The 19054-nt window shown below is 51.4% G+C and overlaps 1 protein-coding gene across 4 annotated transcripts in view; it reads left to right on the top strand.

Moving 5' to 3' along the window:
- The window catches only part of LOC102379301 (diacylglycerol kinase beta-like), a 248317-nt gene extending 230696 nt beyond the window's left edge, over positions 1-17621 (top strand). For 2 of the 4 annotated variants that reach the window (XM_025214739.1, XM_025214740.1), the window contains exons 25-27: positions 4750-4870; positions 6719-6779; positions 8563-17621. In XM_025214739.1, coding sequence (XP_025070524.1) covers positions 4750-4870; positions 6719-6779; positions 8563-8661 — 281 coding nt within the window. In that variant the 3' untranslated portion in view covers positions 8662-17621. The remainder of the gene's footprint in view (positions 1-4749; positions 4871-6718; positions 6780-8562) is intronic. The other 2 variants (XM_025214741.1, XM_025214742.1) reach the window with 2 other exon arrangements.
- The last annotated feature ends 1433 nt before the right edge of the window (positions 17622-19054 follow it).

Genomic DNA, 19054 nt, shown 5'->3' with positions numbered 1-19054 from the left:
CATGTACCATGAAGATGCTCCAGCTGGTACAAAACACCTCAAGCCCATTTCTGGTGCTCACTAAGAGCACATCACTTTGGCCTATTGAGAAGCACCAGGCATAGGGAAGCTCTCAGGTGGCACCTTCTAATGCATATTAGAATCATAGACAATGAGGGCTGGAAGGGACCTCAGGAGGTCACATCTAGTCCAGCCCTCTGCTCAAAGCAGGACCAGCCCCAGCTAGATCATCCCAGCCAAGGCTTTATTTAGCCAGGCCTTAAAAACCTCCAAGGATGGAAAGTCCACCACCTCTCTGGGTAACCTGTTCCAGTGCTTTACTATCCTCCTCATGAGAAAGCTTTTCCTAATATCTAACTTCAACTCCCCTTGCTGCAACTTGAGCCCATTGCTCCTTGTTCTGTCATCTGCCACCACTGAGAACAGTCCAGCTCCATCCTCTTTGGAACCCCCCTGCAGGGAGTGGAAGGCTACCTGCAGCCCTTCAGCCAATGTTAGAGCAGTGAAGGGGTTCCTCTCACTGCCCCCAGCTGACTGCGGTCCCCGGGCGAGAATTGGTGGAGTGCACATGCACTCTCAGTCCACCTCTCCGATCCTCTGCCCTGGGAGTAGAAGGGCAGTTGGTCTAGGAGTGCTTAGGCTTCAGTGTCCCATTGGACAGCTCTCCTTTGACAGGGGTTTCCCTGTAGAGCAGATCTTGCTGTTCCCTCCCACCTGAGCAACCCAGGGTAGCCAGAGTAAGCCTGCGCTTGTGGGCTAAGATGTCCCATTTGAGAAAAGTTGGTTTCAATCCTCTTCTCCAACCTGCTCCCCCAGCTTTCTGCAGAGGACTGTCAGTGATCCAGCTCTTGGGGCCAGAGCCCCTGAACCCTGCAGACTGAGGACAGTAGTGATGCTGTGCATCCATACTGGTTTTGGAAGAGAGAATCTTTCACAGCTACAGCAGGATCTGGTCTGACCAGAAAATGAGCAGAACGTACCATGCACAGAAAATAAGCATTTGTCTTCCATCTCTCCTAGTTTTCCACCTCTCCCTCCCTCTGTATCCCCTTCTTCCTTGCAGCCCCTCCATCCACTATAGAGAAACCAAAGCACCTTCCCAAGCAGAGCTGCGTTAGCCTCCTCTAGGCTATTACAAGCTGCACCTTTTTTTTAAACCCTGCCTTTAAAAATCCTTCCAGAATAACATCAGCATTTCATCCCCCACACCATGGGAGCTTTGGTTTGAGAGTTCAGACAAGACAATGTGTCTCTGTCTTTGTCAAGTGTGAACAGCCGCGGGCTTGGAAAAGAAATCAGATGCTGGAGATGAGCAGAGACGGCATTCCAGCTTGCCCAGGCAGGGCTTGGGTCACGTGGAGCACTGAACAGCAGCTGTAATTCACCTGTCTGATTAGCAAAAGAGTCAGATCTTCGCAAGTGCAGTACAAGGATATGCTGACTGGATAGAACTGCAAGGCACTATGCTGCACAGCCCTTTTCTCGCATGGTTCCCATGCGAGCTGCCATTATACCCAATTCTGAAGGACACGATCGCTGAAATCACTTACAGCTGGGCTGGACGAAGCCACTGAGAGTCAAATGAAGTAGGGAATGCAGTGGAGAACTGCCTAGAGTGTTTCTGTCACCCGTTCTAGGGGGTGGACTCACTGCCAAAAAGTGGGCCTTCAAACATGAAAGCAAGTTCACTTCTAGGTACCAATCCTCCAGGCCTGATTCTCTCCTGCTTTGTGTTGTCCCCATGGTGCGAGGCACAACTGTTCTGACTGGGTTGAATGATATATCTGTTTCATGGTCCCTTTGCACAGATGTAGTTGGCTTCACAGGGCCAGGAGACTTGCTCAGGTGTGTTAGGGGGTAAGGAGCATCATGGGCAGCTTCCCATCGTCATGCATCCAGCAGTAGCCACTTTTCTGTGCCGCCAGGACTGGAGGGACCACTTCCTCCAAGGATTCATGGGAGAGGAGCTCTGTGGACCAGGCCACAGAAAAAGCCAGGTGTTAGGTGCAGCATAATCTGTGATGGTAGTGCCTGTCAGCACTCCCATGCATCTCATGGAGCTTTGACCTTAGAGGAAAGGTGTATTGATGCATCACGGACACTGAGGACTTGGAGGCTCCCATACTTTGCCAGTTCTGATCGATATGTAGCAGAGGAATGTACTTTCCTTGCTGCTTGAGGGGACCTGGAGTATCTCTCAGGGAGCAGGGCACCTCTAAGAAGCGATTCTGTAGGAGAGAGCAGCAGTCAAGGTGCCTCTTCCATTGGCCCAGAAAACAATTCCATGTGCTGACTGAATGCCGGGGCTGGGTAGAGACCAAGAAACACAAAGGCCTGATCAGATACTTTCACAGCAGTAAAGTCACACAAGCCCATCATGGTCATCTCCTTGGACCTGCCCACACAGGCCAGAAAGCCTCCCCAGTGACTCCTTCCAGCCACTGGCTCCTGTTCTGCCTTTACCTTCTAGGTTACAGAGTCCTCTGCTGTCAGAGACCTCTCCAAGGAGGTACCTTATGATCACAGTCAAGTTACCCCTCCACTTAATCTTTGACAAATGAAAGAGCTGGAGCTTTTTTAGTTTCTCTCTGACAGGTGGGTTTCCTGATGGCCGGTCACTCTTGTAGCTTTTCACTCAGCCCCTTCCAGTTTTTCATCATTCCCTCTGACACTCAAACTGAACACCATATTCCTGCCACGCTCTCACCAGCACTCCGGGCAGAAACAAAGCCACTTGGCCACACTTTATGGACACTCCCTTGTAAGTCTTGTTGCTGTGAGCTCATGTTCAGCTGGTTTCCACTGTGACACCCAAGTCTTCAGAGGCTGTGGTTTCTAGGTGATGGCCCTCATGCTGTACGTGTGGCTGACATACTCTGTTCCCAGATAAAAAGAGTGATGGGAGAAAACCAGGAGGGAATGAGAAAGAGCCAAGAAAGAGCAAGATAAAGGTTTTGATATCGATTGGCTGAGTCACCCGAGAAGGAGTCCTGTCTTTATTTTCCTTTCTCCAGCAGCTATTTTTTTTCTTGCCAAGCTAACTTTGCCTTTGTTTGCCTTGCACATGTACTTGGGCACATGCAACTTGGAGAACTCTCCCAACCTCCAAGCTCTGCAACCTACATTGGCTACCTGCAGACATTTGCTGTCCTGCATCAGGGCCTGAGTCCATTGTGCTTTTTGGTGCTGGGTAGGGTGCAGAGGCAGCTGACAAGGTTGCTCCTGGAACCAAATCACACCCCAGCATAAATTGCTGCAGCCTGGGGTTGCTCTGGGCAGGTCTGCGCCATCACAGTGGACGGTTCGGTGCTCCAGGGGGACCGAGCACATCTCACCAACCCCATGGGTGCACTCCAAACCCTGAAGTACATCAGTGACAGCGCTTCAGGGTCATTTTTTCAAGCCCTCCATCTCCAGCAGGCCTGAGAGCAGATGATGTACCTCTGGGTTTGGTATGTGCCTGTGGACATGCTGAGCTCCCTCAGTGCTGGGACCTGCTACCATGGCAGTGGGCCGATCTCTAGTCCATCTCCTCGCACTTCTGCCTTGCTCCAGCATGTGAGGGAGACAGCATGTGCTTATGGACAGCCGCGTGCTGTGTCTGGCTCAGGGGTAATTGTGGGTAGATCTTTTTGAAAAGGGGTTGCAGATGGTGAAGTGCATCATCATGTACAACACAACACATTTTTCTCCAGCTAAGAAGAAACTAGAGGCTGTAGTAATATTGCATGGGGCATAGGCCTGGATTATTCAGTTTAAGATTGAAGTAAAAATAAGTAGAACTTCATTGGGACGAGCTAAGAACAAGCTGCAAGGCTGTGAAATAGGAGCTTCAGTACCAGGAGCAGGGAGCAGACAGCAGCACTGCAGAACAAAGGGCAACCCGATTGCTAGGTACAAGACTATTAAAAGGAAGAGAGGGTCGTTAACACCTGGCAAATGAAGAGTTTAGAAGGGATGACATAGATGACAGTGAGCCATGAAGTCAAGCAACTCCCTCAGTGCTGCCTAACCTGAAATACTGCTGCCACTGCCAGGCAGTTGGCTTTAAGCTTTGGGTGGATCAGGAATCAAAGGGGGATGCAACTGCAGCACTGCACCCCCCAGGGTCTGCCTCTGGGGGTAATTTCCTCTGTTGTAGTGCTATAACGGCCCCAGTACCACAGGGGCTAGTGTGGGGGACTGCTCTTCCTTCCCTGCAAATGGGAAGGTGGTGGGGTTAGTCCAGACACAGGTTGTAGCAAATTCTTTCTCTCCCTGTATGCTGAGCTCCCAGAGACCATCCCAACTCACTCATGGCTTTAAATGAAGTGAACATTCGTACATACTCCCTCACAGAATTTGCCTGGCTCTGCTGTGGACTCCTGGCTTTTTCTAAAAGAAAAGAGCTGCTGTCCTCAGCATCCAGGCTATATTCCAATGTAAGTTACCTACAGGCTATGGACTGTGCCTGGGCCAAGCTTTCTTCTTCACCACCTGTCCCTGTAGTGCAGCGACAGTTGCTGTTAAGTTCCCCCTCCCATTAGGTGTCTGTGAACAACAGAACCAATGTGCAGCTAACCATGCTGAAAAGTGCCTTGCTTTCATTAGTGAGTGGGTATGGGTAGTAATGAGTGACAGTATTTCATGCAGGACCAGAGGACGAGTAGAAAGCTGCTTCTGGAGCAGGTGTCCAGCTGGGGCCAGTGCTGGGCCTGGAGCAGACAGTGTCATACCCCGCATTGCATCTTTGCCTTTCTTTCCTCCCAGACCTCAGTGACCAGCTCCTGGAAGTGGTGGGTCTCGAGGGGGCAATGGAGATGGGGCAGATCTACACTGGACTGAAGAGTGCCGGCAAGAGACTGGCTCAGTGTTCAGCCGTCACCATCAGGTACCTGCCCGAGCCCCCAGCACCTGCCTGAACTTGTTTTGTACCTCTGATTTTGTTAAAACATAATAATAGAAACATGACAGTGTCACCACACTTGTCTGTGCTCTAAGCCCTGCTTCCCATCCCAATCTGTCCCCTGGCTCCAACACATCTGTTCGACCAGTGTGATTTATCTGAGCACTTGTACAGCACCTTGCACAGGAGGCTCCTGGCCCATCACTGCAGTTCCCAGGCACTTCTGCCATATAAGTAACCATGACAGTGTTTAGCATGAGCCCTGTCTCTTGCTCCTCATGCTGCCACCCCCAGCTGATCACAGAGCCCCTCCATATTTGTTGCGAGTGTTTGAAGTTACAGCTACTGAGCAGCTCCACAAGAAGCCATTCTTCTGCCTTTACTTGTAAAACCATTCTGCATCATATTCCCCAGGCCCCTGCTCCCCTCCTGGTTCTCAATGACTATTTGAAGGCACTTGTGGGTGTTTTTGTGGTAGCTGCTAGCTAGTTTTCTGTGCAACTCAGTGCGTCCCTTGGCCCCACACAGTGGCATAGGTCAGGTCCTGAAGGTCTCAGGTTGTGGGTAAAGATACTGGCAGGCAAAGAGAGCAGGTGTTTTACAGCACATCTCCTGCCAGCGGGAGGAGCCCCTGTGCGCGCTGTCCCCCAGCCATACAGGAAAGCTAAGGGGGACTGTCACTGAGGGCTAAGTTATTATGACTTCGTGGGGTAAGAGCCCATCACCAGGCAGCTTCCATGAGGTAGCAAATGTGCTTATGATCCTCACCTTCATTTATCTCAATAACTCAAGGTAATCTGCACCTGTTTTTGCAGCCATTGGACAAAACCTGTGTTGGAGTCAGTGGGCCTTTGGGTGCTAGGATGGAGCCTGTGCTGTGGGCAGACTCCAGGAGTTGCCTGTGCATGTTCAGTCTCCCCTTTCCTGCTTCCCATCAATAAACAGCTCTTTGTGCGAGGCCATCATTATCTCCGCCTTGCCCATACCTCTCCTTCTCTTGGTACAAAGGGATGTGGAAATGCAGCTCATTATCTCAGGCCTCCAATTCATTGGTGCTGTTGTCTCCCCCTGCCCGTCCTAGGGCAGGAGCTACAAGGACTGGCTTAGATCTTTGACCCGTCTCCTCGGAGCCAGACGCCTTGGCCCTTTTCCAGAGGGAGGGTGGTTTGCTCCACCTGTAGCAGCACAGGATTCCTCAGCCTTCCTTCGCGCTCCTGGATTTCACTCCTTCCTAAAACAACTAAGACATCTCCCCATAGCTTAACACCCCCCACCACAACTGTACTTCCCCATAGCCCCAGATCCCAGCATCTGCCCCATTCAATTGAATCCCATACACCTTCCCCTCTGTAGGCTTAAATCCTAGTTCTCCCACCCTTCACAACCAAGCCAGGCCCTGTGCTCTGGGTGCCCCTCATCCATGCAACCCCATGGGATGTTATGGTCTCTGTAGTGTCTCATCCCACATGGGCATCAGAGCCAGTAGTAGGATGAAGGGCATTCAGGTGGGGGCTGGGACAGAGTGGAAAAAAACTGGGCAAGAGAGAGACTGTTGTTCAGAGAAAGTGATTGGACACAGTAGTTTCATAAAACGTGGTGGGTTATCAGCTACCCTCACCAGCATGATGCCTCAGGTCCAAGGCGTAGCAGCCGTCGCTGTGTCTGTTACGTACCCACAAGAGCACCGAGTGTGTGGCACGAGCAATTGCCTGAGTAGCCCGTGTGTTCCCAAAGGGCTCATACAGGAGATGTGTCTGATCCCTGTACAGTGCCCAGCCCCTACCTGCTCCTGTGTCGTGTTCACCCCATGTCTTGTCTGTTTGCGGATTCCAGGACAACTAAGCTGCTGCCCATGCAGGTGGACGGGGAGCCCTGGATGCAGCCGCCCTGCACCGTGAGTATCCGAGGGGCAGCAGCAGGAGTGGAGGGACAGGGTCCCACATCAACAGTGGCTGCCGGTGCTTTGGTTGTCTTTTCTGTGAGGGAATTTGTGACGTGGAGGAGGTTCCCAGCAAAGTCCTCCTAGGTTACACTGTGTGACTGCATCTTTCTCTCATGCCCATGGATACAAGCCCCTCAGGCCTGAGCACCATGAAGCTGCCGCACTTCCCAAGGCTATGAGAGATCAGCTGGGATTACATTTTAAAAAACAAAGAAAGATCTAAGGTGTGACCGACCAACAGTCCCAGGGCCCTTGCATTTGAAGCGGGGCTCTCTATGGTGCCCGAGGCCGAAGCCTGGGGTACAGTTGTGGGGGGTCTCCAGTGGGGCCTGGGACCCCGCACACCTGGGTCTTCTGGAATCTCTTCCTCCTACTGCTCGGGATAATGGAATACGTAGGCTGACCACAGACACCTGGTCATGGTCTATGTCTCTGGGTTGGGTTGGATGACCATATTCTTTTTAGTGAAGTCCGACTAGGCAGATCTGTAAATGAGCCATGGCAGACTCTTTCCTCCCCTGGGACCAGCCCCAGCTGGGAGTGTCACCCCAGAAGGGCTGTGTGGACGCAGTGCTCGCCCTGAGCAGCCTGCCCAGACCTGGCTGTGTCCCCTCACCCTCTCGATCCCCGCAGGGGGCAAGATGCATTGCCAGTGCCATCCAGCCCCCTCCCCCCGAGGCACTGGCCCCTGCTTGTGCGAACAGGAACGCCATGGCCCATCCTGCCTGCACAGCAGTATCCGGCTCTCCTCCCCACGCCATACCATCAAGCCTCTGAATCCACAGCAATGCCTCTGAGCTTCCTGGTGGGTGGCACCAGAGCCTGGCAACCTGCTATTTTTGTCCCTGCCGCATGTTAGACTCACTGCAGCGACTGCACTAGAGATTGCAGAGATGACTGTCACCAGATTTCACAGCAGTGCCTGGGGAATGGGCTCTGGCTGCTTCAGTCTCTGGCTCAGGGGGAAGTGGAGCCAAACCGAGTGCAAGTTGGAGTGTCCCTAGCAAAGGCCCTGGAAAGATTCAAAGCAGCCCCAGAGACCCCATAGTTCATGGTCTGGGGGCCTGCTGGTGGCATGCAAACAGACCAGCCAGGCAGGGCATTTCTGTCCTACTCAGAAGAACCTGGCCGCATGCTCTGGTAAATGGAACAGGGGTGGAGGGTGTAGCCGTGTTAGTCTAAGGACATAGGCAGACAAGGTTCTTCGGGTGAATCTGATATCTTTTATTAGACCAACTTAAATAGTTGGAAAAAATTTTTTAGCAAGCTTTTGGGTTTAAAAACGCTTCATCAGGCTGAGAAAGTCTCTCGCAGCAGAGACTTCCTCAGCCTGCAACTGCAACTGCAGAGACTTCCCATCAGCACACACCAAGACAATGACATGAGTATGAGTCTGAAGAAGGTTCAAGCTGCCTGGCCCCAGTCGTTACAGTCATGCTGTGCGCAGGGTGTGTCATGTGCTCCCCTTGCTGCTCCTTCCACAGAAGACGTGAGACTGGTAGAGCTCTCAGCTCCCAAACCCAGGTCTTGAGCTCAGCTCCCAGCAGGGCAGGTTACTAGTCCAGTCTCTGCCAGGCCAGGTGGTGGTTGTCATGTTATCTCAGGTAATAGAGACCCTGTGCCTAAAATGGCAGGGTACCTGCAGGGAAGTAGCCGGTCAGATGTTCTCTGCTTCACAGGTTAACTATTCATTCGTTTTCTCTCTCTCTCTCTCTCTCCCTCCCTCTCTCTTTAGATAAAAATCACCCACAAAAGCCAAGTGCCAATGTTGCTGGGCCCACCCCAGAAGAGCAGCTTCTTCTTTCTGAGGAGAAGAAACCGAACTCGAGACTAATGTGTACCTGAGCAGAGAACTCCGGTTCAGAAGCAGTGGTTCTGCATCCTGATGGCAACTGTCGCAACAAAACCCAGTGGATTAGAAACCTTCATCTCTCCTGATTTCCTTACTTCTCTTTCTTCTGTGGAAACCTCAGATCAGAGGCAGCATCTTGAACACTTGATGGGAAACAGCATTGCCGGTCACAGGATGCGACCACTGGAAATGGGACGTGGTCTGCAGTTTTACACACTTGCGCACATGTACACGCACACACTCACAACACTGCAGGCAGGCAGAGCATGGGTAGTTTAAAAAGACATTTTCCCCAACATTTCTGAAACTGAGGAGGGGAAATAAAATCTCTGGGACCCACAGAAAAGATTTGTCCATGACGAAGCTTGGGATCTTTCAAGACGATCCTCAGTGAATGTCAGCCTTCTTCAACTGGGCCCAAAGTGAACAAACAAAGGCAGCTTGCAACTGATGAAGTATAATATCTGGCATGACGCTGCAAAGGAGAGTTGGCTTCTGTCCTTTTATTTAAATAACTTACCCCCTACCAAGGCACAGAGGGAACATGGAAGCCAGGCTTCACTTATTTATTTTTTAGTCCTGTCAGATGACGCTGTGTTTGGCTGCACTGTCCCTGTGGTCACCAAATCCTACACGTTCAAAAGGCTATTTATTTTCTTAGCATAGAGAACACCGAGGAGAGGAGCTGGGAGGCTGGCCGTCGTCTCTCAAACAGTTGTAATAACATGCTTTCAACCCCCTCGACTAGCTTTTCTTTGAAAAAACAGAAGCGAGGTTGTTATTCAGAGGCAAGCGATCCTTGGAAAGAGGGAGCCAGAAGGGATGGGGGCGGCTGCAAAAGAGAGAGACCTTTCTTTGGGTACAGAGAACAAACTCAGGGTAAACTGAGTGTCTCTGCTTGGGATGTGTAATGACTTGAACCTGGTCCTTTCAGCACAGCTGCCTGCCTCTGTGGACCCTGAATCGCTGAGTCCAAGTTTGGACCCCCAAATCTGTGTTTTTATTTATATATTTATTTAACAAATGCCTTTCTTGCTTTTTTTTTTTAAAATAAGAAAGAGTTCGACAAGAATGAAATTTCTCCCTTCTTGTTGGCTGTTCTGAGTAAGGAGAAAACCCAGCTGCCCTTTCACGAGATTTGATTTAGTTCACTGACACCCAGCCCAAGCCAGATTTTGGATGGAACATGGTTACCTCCATGTGCAGTATCATCACAACCAGCAGCAGGCACCTGAATGGCTTTAGAAGGTGCACGAAGCCTGGGGATGAAACCAAAGCAAGCCCAGAGCTAGCCCGGCAGAAAGCTGTGTTTGCTTTCTAAAGCCCGACTTTGCAGGGGAGAAATGTAATGAGTTCACCCCAAAGGGAGCCAAGCAACCCAAAGTTGGGTGTGTGTGATTCTGACACAGGAGCTACCTGTTTCTATACCTCCCAGCTCTGGAGATCTGCTGTCAAGTCTTAGTTCTTCTCTGTTAGTCTCCTTCTACTCTGTAGTGGGGTTGGTAGGTAGGCAGAGTCCTGCCGGGCAGAGCTGTGGGAGGGAAGCTTCCTCAATATCTGACTGTCCTGCTCTCGCTAGCACATGGACAAGTAAGGGCAGACACTCGGGCACAGCCAGGAGAGAACTGGTACTGCCCAGTGAAAGCATGTGGGCCTGGCCATTCTTCTCCAAGTGTTTCTTGGCCATAGGGCAACATCAGGCTCTATCTGACTATGCTGCGACTCACGGCTCTCTGCAGCAGTGTCTGGCACTGGTTCTAGCCATTACATTGTGGGACAGTGCCAGCAAGGGGCTTGTGTTACCACAGCTCCAGGAAAGAGCAGGGAGAGCCACTTGCTGCTGGGAGCCGGGATACCACACTTGTCACTGGTGTGCAAGCGTCTTCCTTACTTGCCCCTGCACAGAGTAGCTAAGTGGAATCTTCCTCTTCCTTAAAATTGTGGGAAAGGACAAAAGCCATCAATCCTGAGGTGTGTCCCTGTCCCAGCCAAGTACATGGGAAGAGGAGGAGTTCCTGCCTAGGGAAAACACTTTAAATATGCTAGGAAAGCAGGAAGGCACCACTGGGCATTGCATGAATCCATCTGCATGGTTACGGAGAGATGCACTGCAGTAGCTGGCCAGGGAGCTCTCTGCCTCTTCTGGGAAGTGGTGCTTTCTAGTTCCCTCCAGGCTGGTAAAATGCTCCTGAACATGACTTAGTGTTTTTGAGGGGAAGAGGAGAGGAGAGGAGGGCAAAAGGAAGAGAAAATAACCCAACTCTTGCTCCTGAGCAGTTGTGCTGCCTTTGTGGTGATGGGTGTGAACAGAAGTGGGAGAGGGGACACATTCCTTGCAAAGTGCTGGCCCTGGGGAGGAAGCAGTCAGCGCCGTTCTGGTTTGGAAAGAAAATGGACTTTCTTTGGAATTCTGCTAACTAGTTGCCTGGGTGGTTTCCCCACGGCCTCCACAGGGTGACCTTACATTGAACCAAGTGTCCTGATGGTCCAGGAGCAGAAGACCCCTGCTAGGTTTTCATGGTGATGTACGCCGCACAAGCAGCTCCCGAGGTTTCCCCATTCTAAGGTAAAAAGGCCCTTTTCCAGCCTCTCCTCATATATAAACTGGTTTTTTGCACACTCAACTCTGAACGTCTCCGATTTATTGTCTCTGGAGACCCTACTTCAGAGAAGTGACTTGGGACAAGTGCACCAGGCTGATGGAGTTTAGGCACGGGTCCAAACGGAGGTTGTTTTTCACACAGGCTGTTCATCTACCACCTCACCCCAGCTTAATGGGATCCTCCCGGGGCCTCTCTCAGCCCTCCATGGTGTTCAGTCCAGGACAAGCCACTTCTTGCCGATTGCCTTGTCTAGCAAAGAAATGTGTCAGCAAGTTGAAGCCACTGCCCTTGCTCCCTGTGAAAGGTCTCTGAGGCAAGGAGGGCCAGGGTCTCCCTGAGAACAGCATAGACCTTGCTTGTGGGCAGGCTCAAAATACCTGTAGATGGACTCTGCAAAATGCAGCTGATGGGTGGTAGTAACACAGCCTGAATATCTTGATCCGCTTCCCTCCCAGAGGACAACCAACAGGCTTCATTCCTGATCTAGGCTGGAACGCCGCTAACAAGGGTCAAGGGCAGATGAGGAGTCTATATACTGTGAGAAGACTCCACAGGCTTCTTCATGACTGGACCACAAAGAGCTGAGATTCTGGACATGATGAACTCTGTTGCCAATGTTGGGTAGCAACCTGCTGAGCTTAAGCCACGAGTTGCGTGCCAGACAAAGGGAGGTGCTGGCAATCTCTGTTAGTGCAGGATGTCACCCCAGCCAGGAAAGGCACCGCTGTAAATCCTGGACTGTGGAATAAAGCTCCCCCAGCTGGAATGCAGACAGATATGGGTAGCCAGAGACCACAGCCCCTTTCCTACTCCCAGGAGGCTGAGTTACACAGACGGCAGTCTGAGCTCATGGACCTCTGCACTGTAACCAGCAAACAGCAGGAAGAATGTCACTGAGCCTTCTGGGTAACCCAGCTGTGCCCAAACTATCCCAGTGGTGTGCTGGGCGAGGCTGTGATAGCAGGAGCAAGACTATGAAAAACCTACCTGATGCCATTTGCTGACTTTGCCCCAGGCACTCTGGCTGTCTCCCTTCTCACTTTGATGGTTGCAGGGTATCTGGGTATGCAGGGCGCTGGACCATGAGGAGCAGAGCTCATGTGCCAAGCGTGGAAACAGCATGTGGGTGCAGGGAAAGCAGTGAACTGATACAGCCTGTGAGTTTCTGCTAATACATGTGGATTGAAGCCATGTGCGGCTTGGCTGGCCCAGCTGGGCTGTGAACTCGGGCTTTCCCTAGACAGTCTGAAGAGAGGCAGAGCCATGGCGAACAGAAGGAGCGAGCCTGGAATCATTCCCCACTCTCCAGCATCTCCCCCCGTCTGGTCACCAGCAGAGTAAGCTTCTTTCCCCTGTCCCAAGCCTCTCCTCCCCATCTCCAGGCTTGGAACATAGTGGAAGTTGCTGATTTTCTGCCTGCCAGACAACACTATCTCTACTTCTTCCCAAATCAGGCTTCCCTCCACAGTGTGCTGTATTGAGCAAGGAAGCCAGGAGCTAGAGGGCCACTGGTCACTGCTCAGAAGACACCAAAGCAGCTCCAAGAAGCTGGACAGCAACACTTCCAGGGGAAGGGGCTTTCTCCTCCCCTCCTATAGCCATGGAGCAGATGAACACCTGGTGGTGGTTCATTTCTGTTCCCATGTTACCTTCTCCTGGCCATACCAGGGAACACCAGCTGGGGAGAACAGCAGTGCCAGGCTCCTCAGCAAATAGCAGTGTGAGAGGAAGAAGTATTAGCAGTGCAGATGGGTGATTGCCATCATTAGGTTTCAGAGTCAGAATGCAATGGACCCGATGAGGGCAATTTGTCCTTCTCCAAGGTGCGCTGATGCTGCAGTGATGGGTAAACTAAAACTGTGAAATGACGCACTTGCACTTCAAGTGGCAGATGGCACTGCAGGGGTCTGCTTCTGAGCTTATCCACACTGGCAGGAATGGGTGTATTAAACTGAAAAGTCCCATAAATAGGTGGCAGTAAAATCATTCATCTTTCCCTCACTGGAGGCCTGACGGGTGCAGCAAAGGGAAAGGACATTTCTTGCATCAGCAGGATGTCAGCTGGCTTCCAGAGGCCCTTTGGCTGGGATGAGCAAGATGCCTTTTTCTTCTTTCATCCCCGGGCAGGTGGGTTTCCATTCTGAAAGGACAGCTAGAGGGGCCTGTCCATGATGCACCAAGAAAGGTACCATTGTTGCCAGATGGAGATGCATGAGATGCATGCAAGGAGACAGCAGCAAACACAGCCCCAGAGATGCTTGCACAACCCGAGCCCAGCCATCCCTGCAAGACAGGAAGGGGGCAGTCTGAGAAAATGAAGAGCAGACAGGCATCACCAGAGTGGAAGAAGATAGATCCACTGGGCTGCACCAGAGCCACTCAGACGAAGTGGGTGGCTCTGCAGTCTTCTGGATACCAGAGCAAGAGATGTTCCCCTACCTCCTAAAGAAGCTTGGGGATGTCCTTTCATTGTGCTCCTCACAATGAGCAAACTACATGAGCAAACAGACTGAAGCATAGTGTTATCTGTCTAGCATGAGGCCTGGAGACCTGGTGACCTATGCCACCCTACAAGACTCATGCCTGGAGACCAGCTGAGCAGGACATGGGTAGGGGAGAGAGGAGGGTGTGACCTGAGCCAGCCTTAAATGACTTTAAGGCCAGCAGCCAGGCTCCAGGTACACAGCTGGAAGCAAAGTGAGCCGAGTCAGTTCAGTGGGTTTTGAAAGGGGAGCATCTCCTCTGATATGGTATAGTCTCCTTGGCTGAGTACTACAGTAGAAGATAAAGCTACTCTCCAGCTGAAGTTGAGAGACATTAACTAACCTTGTCTTGGGCATATACCAAAATCCAAGGGGCACAGGTAACAGGCAGTGTAGACTGGAAATACTGATATGTTGGGAGAGTGACATAAAGGGCACGGCTAGACCTGCCAGAGGGTCTCACTGCACTAATGGAAGGGATTGTTCCAGAGGACAGTGGTGGAGAGGTGGCTCCATATTTCCATGTATTTGCCCTGCCAGCAAGGTATGAGGTGGTGAGAATGAGGGGAGAAGCAGGATGTTACAGACAAGGGAAAACCACAGGAAAATCGAACACTGCTGCTGGTGACCCCTATGGCTCTGAAAGTGCCATGGAGAGAGGCAAGGACACTGCGTGTGATGCCATTCTCAAGCTGCTGACCACGGGGAGGCGAGAGACCCCTCCACAGGAAATGGAAACTAGATCTAGAGATCAGTGTGATGGGGAGATGACGAGGGAATCCTCTAATGTCCTACCAAGCCCTGACAACTACTCCTCACCTGTCCTGGAGAGGCAGGAGGTAAAGCAGAATTTGGAGGAAAAAGCTAAGATATGAACCCTCCAAAAACCAGGAGGAGCAACCATGGCAGCTTTCATCTGGTATTGCATCTCACTTAAAGTTGTGGTCAAACAGCAGAGCAAAGATTAACCATGCAGGCCACCCTTCTCAGAAGTGGCACCACTTGTGAATAAAAGGTCCATTTCTTTCCCTTCCTGCTACAGCACAGAAACAACACCTCAGCAACCAATCTACAGGCCCTTTCACTGGCTGTCAAATACCACTCAGGCCAGAGAGGGTTCAAAAGGAGAAATCTAAGAACCCAACCAATTTCAAAATCCTGAGCCCCAAGCACCATGTACAGAGCACCAGCTGTGCCAGGCAGACTCGACTGCTTTGGAATGGAAAAGCAGAAAATGAGTGACTAAGAGAATGCACCGGGTGTCTGGACTTTTGTAAAGCATCTTAGTCGGTGTTCCCTGAAATCTTAATTGAAAAAGATCATTCCAATTAATTCGGATTTAGGAACTGTCCCATGGGCTGGGAGCTGCCTGGGGGACACTCAATAACAGCTAATGCTTAATGGCAATGTATAGAGTCTGGGGGGAGATGTTCTGTGAATCAGATGTCCAGACTGACCAGACTGGAGAGGGTTGCAAAGACCAAGGAGGCCAGAGAAGCAATACCATGGGAAATGTAAGCAGGGGATGAAATGCATTCATCTGGCAAGAACATACTCTGATATGCAGGAGGAAGAATTGTTGCTCGAATGCACATGGGAAATAATCATGTCCAAAGAGACTGACTGCAGAGGTAATGTGTAATGCGGGGTCTCCAAATTATAAAGGAGCTAGCAATTGATGGGGAAATGTTTCTGAAAAAAACAAGAGCCAGTTTCCTCCTGTGCTACGGTTGCGAGGGCCTACTTGGAGTTGCATCATGGATGAGACTGGCCCACTCTGCGTGAGAGCAACAAGCATTTTCTAGCTTTCTGCACATCATGCCCCAGATCAAGGAGGGAACAATCCTTTTCTGTGACGCTGAAGGGGCTTTTATGAAAATAGTGCTGTAGAGGCGTAGGGCAATGGAGAGAAAGCTGGGAAGGGTGCAACTATAGAACATGGCGTGAATCGGGAGGAAGGAAGGACAAAATCTGTTCCATAGGCACGGGGAACAAAGGAGGCATGTGACACTCATTGCCATGGTGGGTGAACCCCAAGGAGGCAGAAGGGGTGTTGAGACTCAGCTCTTCCATCTCTAGATTTTTTTCTGTGGAATGGGAACAGCTTCATAATTCGGAGGCAGTTGCTCCCTCCCCTTGCTTGCCTGATGGCTTGTGCAAGAGAGGTGCAGCTCCTGCTGCAGCACTTTGTCATCAACAGTTTCCAGCGGGTTCTCCCCAGAGCAGAGCTGGGGGCTATACCAGCTTCTCCAGAATATGGTGTGTTTGGTCTGCAGGCTGCCTGCAGAGATCCAGAGACTGTCACAACCTGGAAGTATGTATTAGGAATGACCTAGACACTCCAAAGGCCAGACAGAGCGCAGAGAGCTCTGGTGAGAGAACTGAGGCCAGTCATATCATGCATGGCTGGCATGATCGCTCGTTGTTGCTGCTTAAGCAGTAAAACATTTAAGCACATGTTGCACTCAGTGGGAATTAAATACTTGAACTCTTTGCCAGGTCAGGATCCAGGAGCAGTTGTTTGACCCAAACCCATGGAAGTTTAAGGGGCTTCATTTTTGGAATCCACACTTGTTCAGTGCCCAAGCAAAAGAGCCTCAACCCCCACCCCAGGCAGGGTCTCCTATTTCTGACCTGGTTCCAGCAGCACTGGGCATGGTTTCTTTTACAGAGGTGAAAGGCGGGAGGCTTGACAGCTTATGTGCAGACACAGGTAGTGGATTGTGCATATCATGATGATGGCTAACATCAAGCTTTTCAGTCACTTGGCATGATATGGGGGTGGGGGAATTATCACCACTGGGACCAGACAGACTGAATTGCATATCTGATATAAGACGGTGGAAGTATAGGCTGGGATTGCCGAAGGAGCCCTGTGGGGTAAGGCTCTCAGGTCCCGCTCAACATCATTCCCATCAGCCTCCTTTAATGCCAGCCAGTCCGAGTGCCAGCCATGCGAGGGTTTTCCAAGACATAAAACCAGCTGTGTCACTTGCCTGACATTAAGCACAGCTTGGCTGGCTGAAGGGATCTGGCCCGTAGCATCCCCTGCTACCAGCACGCACCCCCAATTACTGTAAGACTGTTTGAAATAATGATTTGAAGCATTCGTTACAATGTAATTGCATGCACAGATTCGTAGGGAAGAACAATGTAAATAGCTAATGCAAATAGCCCAGGGATTTTGCTAAGCAACTGAGCAAGTGGAAAATAGCATCTGATTTTCCATCCATGCAGGCTCTGTGACCAGATGAGAACACTGATCAGTGGCTCGGTAGCATGTTGGCAGTGTGTAAATACATTTTACTTTTATCCAGACACTGATATTTGTAAATTAGTAGCAGACAAGCGCGTATAGTACCAGTGCCGAAATAAACATGTTAATTACCATGAAATATTAACAATACTTTTCTCTCCAAATCCCCTCCCGGATGTTACGAATGGCCGCAGCTGTAATACTTGCTCCTCTGGAAGTGTTAAAGAAAAAGGAAACTCTAGCCTTTTTTGCCTGTAAGTGCTCCTGGCAGGGTAAAAGACCTTCTCCGTTTAATGCGTATGATGAAAACACACGAGATCACTGGGGCTTATATAAGCAGATTTGGCACTCTTCCCCAGTTGGCATGGGCTGTAAATTATCATTTTAAAGTGTGACTATGGTCTGAAAGGTGCCTGTGTAAAAATAGCAACTTTTTATTCCACAGCCCTGCCCCTTGTGTGTGCTCAGAGTTGATGTGCTCATAACCCCAAGCAAAAAATAAGTGTTTGCTACTTTTTCCTTCAATTATCCCAGCAGAGCCCAACGCCATTTGGAGAGGGTGAGCTGAAGTCTATTTTGGCTCAGGCGTTGTCAACAGAATTGTTAGCCGAGTTCCAGCTGCAGAATCTCTGGCTGGGGGTGTTTTGGGAGCCAGGAAGAGCTCAGCTTGATCTCTGCGCCCTGGCTGAGCTCGGGAGCTGGCAGAGAGACAAACCGGCCTTTTATTTGTCAATGGAGCACACGTGCTGGGGATGTCATGGGGGCACAACAGACGCGGAGCCCCACAAAGTCATTCAGAGAGGGGAAAGAGGTGCCCATTCCTCAGGTCGTGGGGCATTCAGCTGGTTCAATAGACCCCCCTTCTTTGGAGCCACTGCAGGGGAGTGCGTCCTCTGTGGCTGCAATTGGGGCTAGTGTCCGTGCGATAAATGGAAGTTCACCTGCTTCTTCCAGCCAAGAACTGGAAAGGAAATTACGGGGCGGTAGAAAGTGAGCAGAGCTAGTGTCAACTCTTAGTGTAAAATGGGCACGAGCCATCAGCGGGAGGGGCCTGGTCTGGGGAATGGCTCTGGGCTGAACCCTGGTCCTGAGTTCCCCTTGGGGCTGTTTCCTTTCCAACCCAATGCCCCAAGCAGGGGAGGCTGCGCTCGGCTCGTCCCTCTGCACTCACTCCTGAAGCGGGCCTGAAAGCGGGTGCCAGGGGTGGCCCCAGAGTGACTTTGTCCATGCACTCCCATATTTGATGGGTGCCTTTGGGTGCGAATGCAGGGTGGGCTTGGCAGCAGCCCAGCAGGAACAGGCCCTGTGTATTTCTGAAGGGGATTCATGCTGTGGTGCTGTGCTGGTCTTTGTGGGTCAGGCTCCCTCAGCATAGCTCCCCAGGGCTGTGAGCAGGTGAAGGCCATCACCCACACTGACAGCACCTCAGGGATGGAGCCGGTGGCAGGACACAGCCCCTGGGCCCCCACTTCTGCCCCTGCTCCTGTTACTTTCCCTTATGACACCCTCCATGCTTTTCTCCTTCCCTCCCTGCATCTCCTGTCTCCGCTCCCTGCCACGTCTCCTCCTCCTCTCCCCCATGTGCCAGCACGGGGCCGGGATGCAGCAAAGCTCAGTGCATAGGCCGTAGGGCTTCCCCATGGGGAAAGGAGGGAGTCTAGCAACCCCAGCCCTCAGATGGCCATGCTTTCTGCCTCTGCACGTGGCACACAGCAGACTCCTTTCAACAACTCCTTGCCCAGCCGTCTCCCTCCAATGCCCTCTGCCCAGGCTGTCCATGTATTATGGAGCCTGATGTGGCCCTGGCCAGGCCCCCGTGCTCCCACAGAGCTGGAGAGTGGCACTGCTAATCTCCAGCATGCCAAGAAGCCTGTTGTAATTTAAAGATATGGCTGTTTCCCACACTTGGGACAGACATGCCCGCCTTTTGAGGAGGGCACATGGCTTAGAGGGAGCCCTGCCTCTTGAGACTGCCCCCCCCCTGCCATGAGGGGCACCAAAGGGATGGAGCTGCCTCGTGCCCACCACAGACC

The sequence above is a fragment of the Alligator sinensis genome, unplaced genomic scaffold (assembly GCF_000455745.1).
Source record: "Alligator sinensis unplaced genomic scaffold, ASM45574v1 scaffold1086_1, whole genome shotgun sequence".
Taxonomy (NCBI): domain Eukaryota; kingdom Metazoa; phylum Chordata; order Crocodylia; family Alligatoridae; genus Alligator; species Alligator sinensis.
The sequence above is the reverse complement of the archived record's forward strand: the minus strand, read 5'-3'. Positions and strand labels throughout refer to the sequence as shown.